Below are 10,919 nucleotides of genomic sequence, written 5' to 3'. Positions count from 1 at the left end.
CTATATTTTCTGTTAAACTTGTGAGGACTTCTTTCATAATTAGATCTCTGATATTCAATACTTCTCCACAGGGAAATGATTTTTTCCATTGCCTTTATTGAATAATCTATTCTTTTCTCAGGATCTGTAATATTACCTCTGCAACCACATATTTATTGTTCAATATATTCATAGACTTTTTTTTTTTTCCAGAATTTGGTTTGGTTCCTCAGACTGATGACAAAATATATTCTTCATGCTCTTCACCCACATTGTCTTGACTATTCTTGGTGTTTTCCACTTTATATGATTTGAAATTGAGTGATACAGAACTCAGTCCCATCTGTGGACCCTGCAGTTGCCTGTGAACCAGCTCCATCCAGTTCCTCCCTCTTTCAGGGAACCTCTGGAAAACAATGTCTTAGACAATCACTCACAGACAAAAGAAACCTTGTGGAGGTCCAGGCTTCCAGAGAAGAAGTTCCACCACACCACCGGAGCAAAGAATATGAGATTGGATGCATTAGAGAAGATAAGAGGAGCAACCTGACTTTACCTACATTACCCTTCCTCCATGGAAACACAGTTTTAGGGCCAAGAGAGACCTTCTTGGCCCATGATTTTTTCCACTAGGAAAAGTAAGAGAGTGTGAGTGAGCACCCAGCCTTCTCAGCTATATGGGATGCTGCCAAAGAGGCTGATTTCTCTCATGCCTCACCCAGGGTACTGAATCATGTGTATAACTGGGGGCTGAGAAGAGTCTAAGATAGCAGCAAATAGGACTCTAAAAGGGTATTAAAAGGATGCAGATCCTACTGTGTCACTGACTCCATCAGGAAACCTGCCTATGAGCCACTTGGATCCTCCCAACTGGCCCACAGCCACCCTCAGTAATAAGCTCACCTCACCTCAAAACACCCACACCCTGTAGCTGCCTCCCTGTGGGCACTCCCTACTGTAGCATAGAGAGTGAGCTTTGGCAGATGGCTAGTGAGCATGTGCAGAAACCTAGTCTGAATCCGAAGGCCAACAAGAGACCACAAACACGAACTTTAACATCATTTTGTGAAAACAAAAGAAAGGCTTTCAGCACCCAGCCTGGTTCACTGCAAAATTAAGATAAGGTATACAAACTTAAAACTTTTGCCACAAGAGGGAGCACAAAGTGTGGAGCAGGTGCATCCATAAAAGGTCCTAGAAAGCCTCAGAATCACTAGCAGTTTCGATTGAAGGTAATTCTCTCCTGAGGTCAGCGAGTAAATGGGAGAAGGTGGCTACTACTTCAAATACAAAGACAGCAATACAAAACTTCAAGAAGCATGAAAAATGCCACTACCAAAGGATCACAGTAATTTTCCAGCAACCAACCCCAAAGACATAGAAATCTATGAATTAACCAATACAGAATTCAAAATAGCTGTTTCAGGGAAGCTCAACGAGCTACAAGAAAAAAAGAAAAATAATTCAACACTGTAAGGAAAACAATATATGAAAAATGATAAGGTTAGCAAAGTGATACAAATCGTAAAAAGAACTAAACAGAATTGAAGAATACAATAGATGAAACGAAAATATAATGGAAGCATCAACACCAAATGGATCAAGCAGAAGAAAGAATCTGTAAACTAGAAGACAAGACCTTTGACATTATCCAGTCAGAGGAGAACAAAGAAAGACCAACTAAAAAAGTGAATAAAGCCTATATGATATATGGCATATCATCAAAAGAACCAACTTGCAGACTACTGGAGTTCCAGGAGGAGAGAGGGACAAGGGGGTGGAAAGTTATTTTGAAAAAATAATGGTTCAGAACTTCCCAAGTCTGCTGAGAGATTTTGATATCCACATTTATGAAGCTCCTGAGTCACCAATCAAAATCAACTTAAAGAGATTCTCTCCAAGACACATTATAATAAAACTGTAAAAAAAAATCAAGGACAAAGAGATAGTCTTAAAACCAGCCAGAGAAAAAGGAGATAGTAACTTACAGGGGAACTCCTAGAGGGCTATGAGATTTCCAAGCAAAACCTTACAAACCAAGAAAGAGTGGGATAGTGCCGGGGAAAAAAACTGCCAAGCAAGAATATTCAACCTGGCAAATTTGTCCTTCAGAATTGAGAGATAAAGATCGTCTCAAAAAAACAAACAAAAGCTGAGGGAATTCATCATCACTAGACCTGTCTTATGAGAAATGCTGAAAGGGGTTCTTTAACCTGAAATGAAAGGATGCTAATTAGTAACATGAGAACATAGAAAATATACAGGACATTGGTCAAGGTCAAATCCAGAATACTCTAATACTGAAATAGTATAAAGGTTAAAGGAAAAGAATATTAGAAATAACTATAGCAAAAATAATTTGTTTTTAAACACACAATATAAAAAAGGTAAACTGTGATATGAAAAACATAAAAAGACTGAGTAAAAAGGTAAGGTTTGGTTTGCAACTGAAGTTGTTATCAGCATAAAATAGATTGTTATATCTATAGCATGTATTATTTAAGTCTGATGGTAATCACAAAGTGAAAACCTATGATAGATTCACAAAAAATAAAGAGAAGAGAATCAACACATACCACTATGGGAAATTATCAATTCACAAACAAATGCAGCAAGAGAAAGAGAAAAGAACAAGGAAACTACAAAACATCCAGAAAACAATAAAATGGCTTAAGTGCCTGCCTGTTAATAATTACCTTAAATGTAAATGGTAAAAAGGCATAGAGTGACTGGATGGATAAGAAAACTGAGACCCAACTACATATATACGTATAGGGACTCACTTCAGCTTTGAGGATTCACTTAGGCTAAAAGTGAAGGGATGAAAAACGATATTCCACAGAACTGGAAACCAAAATAAAGAAGGGGTAGTGATACTTATAACAAACAAAATAGAATTTAAACAAAAATGGTAACAAGAGCTAAAGAAAGTCATTGCATATAATGATAAAAGAGTTATTCATCAAGAAGATATAACAATGCAAATATACATTGTTCATACAATGTTCATTGCAGCACTATTTACAATAGCCAGGACATGGAAGCAACCTACGTGTCCATTGACAGATGAATGGATAAAGAAGATGTTGCATACATATACAATGGAATATTACTCAGCCCTAAAAAGAAACGAAATTGAGTTATTTGTATGTGGTGGATGGACCTAGAGTCTGTCATACAGAATGAACTGTCAGAAAGAGAAAAACAAATACCATATGCTAACACATATGTATGGAATTTAAAAAAAAATGGTACTGATGAACCTAGCAGCAGGCCAGGAATAAAGACACAGACATAGAGAATGGACTTGAGGACACAGGGTTGGGAGGGGAAGCTGGGGCAAACTGAAAGAAGTATTGACATATATACACTACCAAATGTAAAATAGCTAGTGGGAAATAGCTGCATAACACAGGAACATCAGCTCCGTGTTTTGCGACCACCTAGAGGGGTGGGATAGGGAGGGTGGGAGGGAGGCTCTAGAGGGAGGGGATATGGAGATATATGTATGCATATGGCTGATTTGTTTTGTTGTACAACAAAACTAACACAGCATTGTGAAGCAATTATACTCCAATAAAGATGTATATATAAGAAAAGAAACGCTTATTCTAGGTGAAAACCTGGATATGCAGAAGGGAAAGAAGAGTTGTAAGAATTATGTGGATATATTTAATGGATATCGAGTCAACAAAATATTAACAATAAAGTTTCAAATTTTAAAATATATATTTGTATTCGAATTCAAGGGAGCAAATATGGCATAAGCAGTAAATAAAGGTAGAAGGTAGTTATGTCTTTTCACTTTTCGAGAAAGGGTAAAGGTACTAATTTGTTAGACTTTAATGAGTTAAGAATTTATGCTGTAAAATGTGGGGCACTAATAACATAATATTTAAAACATTAAACTGACAACAGAGGAGAGTTAAAATAGCTATTGTGAAGATAAAAAGAAAACAACAAAAGAAGTGGAGTTCAAAGAAATGGTAGCATTCATCTCTGATTAAGGATAACTATATTATACTTAATTAATTATATATACATATTATACATACTTATATATAAATAATATATGTAAATATATCTTATAATAATTTTAAAATTATGTTAAATATAGAGTAACTTCCAATTTAAATTCTAAGAATATTTATATTTAAAATAACTGTTCACTATCTTAATGAGAAACTCCTTTAACAAAAGCCTAAAGAAAGAGGAAAGTAAAAAGATGAAAAATATACCATGCAACACAAGCCAGTAGAAAATTGCTATAGTTAGTACACTGTTATAATAGAAGGCAAGAGCCGTATTGGAAATGATGAAGCATGTTTCATAATGATAGATAGAGTATCTAAACTATTAGCAATGTTTTTTAAAAAATCTTTATGTACTTAACAATACAGGTTCAACATAAGTTTGAAAAAAGTGAACTATTACAAACAGAGATTTAAACAGTTCTCTCTCACTGCTTATAAACAAGCAGATATCAGTAAGGCTAAAGAAAGATTTAAACTAGATAACTAATCAATTAGTTCTACATATATGTAGAACACATACTCTATATACTAGTATGGACTATTCATATTTTTTTTACATAGAAATTTTCAAAAAATACACTGTAAATCATATTTCCAAGCATATTCATATAAAAATATAGAAGTGGTGTCACTGCAGTAGCTGCTAGCCAAGTTTGGCAAGTGGGCACTTGAAATGTGGGTATTCAAATTTAATTTTAATTAGTTAAAAAAATAATATTTTAGTATTGGTTCCTCTTTCACACCAGCCACTTTTAACAAAGATGTGGAATATTTCTAGCTTCACAGAAAGTTCTCTAACCAAATAGAATGCTCTTTACTATATGCAGAAGTCAATAACCAAAAATTTGAAAATCCTTATATGGTGTTAAATTCAGTAATAAATGTCTAAGTAACAGATGGCCCATAGAAATGACCACAATGAACGTTCAAAATTTTTATAAGAATTACAAGGAAAATATAAAACCAAATGTCTGTCTTCTGAAGTATTAATTGCCTTAAATGCTTACCTTACAAACTAAATAAAACAAAACAAAGCAGAAATCCAAGCATGCATCACAAGAAACTAAAAATGGAAAAGCTAAATTCAGGTGAAATTAAAACCAAATGAAGTAGAAGGAAGAAAACAATAAATAGTACAAAATCAAGACAAAGAACAAAATTACAATAGAGAGGAACAAGGCCAAATGTATTCTCATTGAAAACTTTTAATAAAATTGATAAAAGACTGCTGAAAGAAAGGCGAGGAGAGGGAATCCCTGATGGTTCAGTGGTTAAGACACTGCGCTCTCACAGCCGAGGCCCCGGGTTCATTCCTTGGTCAGGGAACTAAGAGCCCACAAGCCATGCGGCGTGGCCAAAAAAAAAAAAAATTTGAGAAGAAAGAAGTCTTTTATGTCTATAATAAATATGGGGATACCATGTGGTTTTTACAGATAAAAAAGCAATATTATGAAAACATTTTAGTATCTATAAAAAATAGAAAAATCCTAAACTGAAAATTACCAAAATGCATCACAAAAAATAGAAACCTGAGTAAACCTAACACATATTGTAAAGAAATTGAGTTCTTTATATAAACCTTCCCACAAAAAAGCTCTAGAAGCTCAGATGGCATTGGTAGTGAATAATAACACTTGAAAACGTGGCAGTACTCTTTCACAAAGGTCCAGGTAAAAGAAAAGGAAATACTTCCTAATAATAGCCTTGGTAACAACTTGTCAAGTACATAACGTAAATGAAAACTCAATCAAATTTCTTTGGGAACACAGATAAAGGAAAACTTTAGCTTGACCTAGATATAATATATGCATTGATTTTTTAAAAAAGGACAACACATGATCATTGTGATTTTACTTCGAAATGCAAGACTGGTTTAACATATGAAAGAAATAAAGGTAATTTACTTCATAATCATTATACAAAGAAAACGTTTATCATTCCAACTGATGGAAAAATAATACAAATGTAACGTCAATTGATTATAAAATTTGTTTGAAAAATGAGAATATTATGGAATTGTTTTCATATGAGAAACTTATGATGAAAAAAACCTTAAGATGATGGTAACCAACAATCCACTCTCTGCCTCTAGAATAGGTTTCCCTCTTCTTGATATTTCATATAAATGGACTCACACAACATGCGATCTTTTACAAAGGTTGAAGGCCATGAAAATAATGCAGAGTAAAAAAAGCCAGACACAAAAGTAACGGTATCTATACTTTTTGGTGTGCATATTATATTTCAATATAATTCATTTTAAAATTTATACAATCATAATATTATTTCCATTTCATAAAAGTTAAAGTTACTCAACAGCATCCAAACTCACGTTTTCTCAAGCTGATTCTTGCAATTATATGTATGTGGAAGCTCACAACTGTCTGATTTAATGCCCTCTGAATATAACAGAGCACAGTTACGTTTATCAGGTGATGAGTCTGTTATACTGTAATGGAAAAAAATGCACAATTCTGTTATAGCATATGAGGACAACTCATGAAACAATAGCATCTTCCATGTCACTGTAATAAAAGATATTTTGAAAATGGGTAATGATATTTTAATATAATTTTAGTAAGAGCTTGTTATTAGGGAAATGGACTACTGAGTAGCCCATTCTTTAATAATTATATCAACATTTTATTAACTTTCAACATCTTCCTTCATATTTCTATAATTCAACTGAAACAAATGTTTTAATATTATTCTTAAAATTTTTATTTTTAATCTTTTCCTCCTCTATACAGTATTATTTTTAAAAACTTACTTTAGTTTGTAACTTGAACCATTTAGCCACTTCCATGGATGATCACGGCCTTCACGAAAGACTGCAATCCATGACATAATTGATAGGGACATCAGGAATTTCTAGCCAAAAATAAAGAATTTTCACTTAAATAGTTGTTATGAAAGATTTTTATTAATTTTTCAAAGGCAAGTAGTGTGTTCTTTCATAGGATCCTTAGTTTTCTGAACAAAATGAGAGTGTTAAGAGTCTCATCTAACACTAAAAATATATTAAAGTTGAAAGTTTTAATATTGCCAAATACATTAACCAAAGTCTGTACTTTTGATGTAAAATTAACTCAAACAGTTATGCTTAGCAGTTTCACTGTTTTTCTTAGGTTAATAAGGAAAATTCTGATTCACGTAATTCAATTGTTACCCATGTTGTCAAAACTAACATAGCAAGGCTTTAAATAAGATTTTAGATTCTGTGACATCCATTTCTCAGGATACTGTGACTATATCAATGGATTTCTCCTCTATGTTTCTCAGAGTTTCGGTTTTAGAAGGAAATTAAGGGAATGAAATTGAGAAAATAAGTGACACGAAAGCCCAAGATTTGGTTTCCTGGGGCTCACACCGTTCTTTGACTAGATCAACCCTCAATCATTCTGTTTCTGTGTTGCTGGAATCCAAGGGACCAGACAAGGAGTCAGAGACTCATTTCTCTCAGCTGTGCCCTGCCAAGTACAACTGTAAACGATGGAACTAATGAAAGACACAAGTCAAGGAGAACTCTGAAAGGTGGAAAGAGAAAGGTGAAATGGTTTGCGACCCTGGGGTTAAGGAACAACTATTAGGGGCATCCTATATCCGCCACCCAACCGAAGAAAGTGACCTAGACCTGCTGCTTCCCAACACCCAGCCTAGCCATTCCTCCTTGGTGTTGAGGGGAATCCTGTGGGCAACACAAGGTGAGTCTTACAAGGTGATCCAGCAGGACACCTGCTAACAAGAAGCAGCCAGAGTAAGTGCTTCTCCTCCCCCTCACCGAGAGATACCAGAGTTGGGGGGTAGGGGTGGAGGTGGGACCAGCAAAGGGGATCCCATGACTAAAAGTACTGAACCCAGGAAGCCTCTTTATATCTGAGGGCATAAGACTCCATCTGTACCCAGAGACACTGGATAGATTGGATTTTAAATGTTATATTTACATAATGAGCAGTGGAAATTTACAAACTACACATAAATGCAATAATATGGATGAATTGCAAAAATAGCATATGGGGGTGAGAGGAGACAGGAAGAAAAATGCATACTCTATGATTCCATGTATATGAAGTTCAAAAACAAGCAAAGAGGGGCTTCCCTGGTGGCGCAGTGGTTGAGAGTCTGCCTGCCGATGCAGGGGACACGGGTTCGTGCCCCGGTCCGGGAAGATCCCACATGCCGCGGAGCGGCTGGGCCCCGTGAGCCATGGCCGCTGAGCCTGAGCGTCCGGAGCCTGTGCTCCGCAACGGGAGAGGCCACAACAGTGAGAGGCCCGCGTACCACAAAAAAACCCCCAAAAAACCAAGCAAAGAGATTCTATAATATCAAAAGTCAGGACAGTGGGTATACAAGGAGGGTGGAGAAGTGATGAGAGAATACAGAGGAGTGGGGCTGCTGTGAAGTGGAAGCTTCTATTCCATGATCTGATATGCAATTACATGGTTCTATATATTTTGTGATCAATATGCAAAATCATGATATGTTTATTTTCCTTTATATACTGTAAAATTAAATAGCACAGCTTATTTTAGAAAATAATAGCATTTGTAGAAACATGTTTTTTTATGAAAAGCAAGAACTGGAAATTATCAAACGTGTATTAATGGTATAAAAATATAAATAGAATATCATAAAGTTGTATTCTGTTGTTAATGGAACATTAATAGGCCTTAAACAAACTGCAAATATGTACAAAACCACAAGTGAATCCTAGCAAATATAATATTGACTGAATCAAGCCTTTAACAAAGTGTTTGCAACATTTAGTATCTTACCCTTTCTTCTTCATTATCTATATAAAGCAGAGTAGAGTTCTTAGTAGCACAGGCCGTCACACTCTCACTCCATGTTTTTTTTTCAGAATGAATATAATAGCAATTGTTGGAATATGTAAACCACTCTTTTGGACAATGACCAGAATGACATTCTGAAGAAAGATTGTGAATTATTATCCAGAAACAATTTGAATTAAAAAAAATGAAAACTAACTTACATATATGCATAGGTATAAATATATATGTGTGTATATATATAAAACACATCTATGCACCCTCAAGACTGGTGCATATAAAACAAACCACACTCATACAATCATAGAAGTGTCAATCTCTCACCCCGCAATTTATGTCTCCATATAAAGCAAACACACAGAAATAGCCACTCTTTACATGTCCTGAAAATCAAAAAATGAAACCTCTGTTTTAGAATAGCAAAATTATTTGTCTCTTATCATATTACAGAGGGAGGAAATTTGAGCCAGTGGCAACAGTGGGTATGGTGATCGTATTGTTGCATAGGGAGAAACACTCTCCTATAATCATTATTTATGAATATTTGTTGCCCGATTTTGTAATTTATGTTCAACCCCAAAATCTATTCTCATTTTCACTAGCCTAAGATAGAGACAAAATACAAACTGTATTTATATCAGAACTTTGAAAATCATTATGTACCTTTCTGGAGCCTTTTTATCGGAGAGGAGTTATTCTGCTCCTGTATTGCAGTAGCTACAAAATTAATCATTATAAAAGTTAACATTGATCTAAATAAATCATAATGACTGTAGTTTCTGAGTTGAAATTTGGTTTATTGCCTAGGATTAGAATAATCTGGAATAAAATTGATTTTACCAAGAAAAATTAAGTAATGAAGATTTGGTTGAAAAAATATTTCAAAAGCCTAAAGGAACAGATCACCATCTCTTATAGTATTTGTTTTAACCAATCTCAAGAATTAATTTGTATTTCTCAATAAGATCTTTCAATCTCCTAGAGCATGCTTTTGAGTTATGAAATCAGAATATACATATACATACTCTCTGTAATTATTGTGTTGTATACTTTTGACAAATTCAGAATCACCATTCCACATTTAGTCTAAATGCATACATTTTAATGAGATGCCCATTCCATAATATTATGAAGTGTTTAGAGGCACTGACCATCATTAAAGTGTAAAGTTCCCTTACAATTTTTCAAAAATCTACTTACAGGGAGTAAAAACTACCATTGTTACCACACTGGACATCAGAACAAGGCAGATGATTCCTAGAACCCCAGCAATGAGCTTCTCTGGAGGTGATGGTAAATCTGCAGGGAAAGAAAAGGAAACACTGAGAAGAGTGATGGTGACAGTTGTTTAGAAAGTTTACAAACAAGAGAACCCACATAAACAGGGAGTTATATATATAAACTTGGACCCCAAGCCCATTTCTACCACTATAATCTTTCTCTCAGAATATACCATTGCATTTTCAGCATATATAACGTTTCATGAGTTGTTGATCAAAGACTACAAATTACAGCAATGCCAGAATAAAAGTAGTCCTCCAATTTCACATTAGAAAACCATATCCAACTTTAAGTTCTGTTCCTCAAAATGAAAAATATGTGAACGTATCCCCTACTCTTTCTCCAACCTCTGTACTCCAACTGCATATCCTAGAACAGTTCCATCATGTGACTATTAAATGTTTTACCTTTGCAGTGGTAGTTCTTGTCATTCCCTCGAAGATTCTGAGAAGCATTTTGAAGATTTAATTCTGCATAGGTTATTTCCTGCTCAGTTATTGAAATGGAACTTTTAGTGCCCTTAGGTTTTATTTGTTGCCTCTTTGAGTTCTTGGCTACCTTCAGTTCTGCATAGGTTACTCCTTGGTTATTCATCTCTGCAGCTGAATTATGTCAGACAGTGCTCTAAGTGTACTTAGGAATGAATGGTATATGTAAGATGAGATCCCTAGTACAGTAAAATGGGCGGGGTAGAGTCTAGTACTCACTTCGCAGTAGAACAATCTTAAGGTCTGGTTCTAAATTCCTTAGGGCTTTAAACAAGTGTCTCATGGTAGAATACTTTTTTTTAAGTAATTCTACATTTGACAATATATTTTTGGTTGAAACAATGAAA

At 34.7% G+C, this 10,919-nt stretch overlaps 1 protein-coding gene across 1 annotated transcript; it reads right to left on the bottom strand.

Moving 5' to 3' along the window:
- Window positions 1-6,341: 6,341 nt before the first annotated feature.
- LOC136130474 (NKG2-A/NKG2-B type II integral membrane protein-like) lies at window positions 6,342-10,678 on the bottom strand. Its single transcript, XM_065886889.1, is given in 7 exon segments — window positions 6,342-6,462; window positions 6,784-6,884; window positions 8,789-8,940; window positions 9,467-9,520; window positions 9,982-10,006; window positions 10,008-10,102; window positions 10,492-10,678. Coding segments are annotated over 7 exon segments (735 nt in total).
- Window positions 10,679-10,919: the final 241 nt, after the last annotated feature.

Source organism: Phocoena phocoena, chromosome 11 (assembly GCF_963924675.1).
Source record: "Phocoena phocoena chromosome 11, mPhoPho1.1, whole genome shotgun sequence".
Lineage (NCBI taxonomy): Eukaryota > Metazoa > Chordata > Mammalia > Artiodactyla > Phocoenidae > Phocoena > Phocoena phocoena.
Note: the sequence above shows the minus strand (reverse complement) of the source record. Positions and strands in the feature narration are given on the sequence as shown.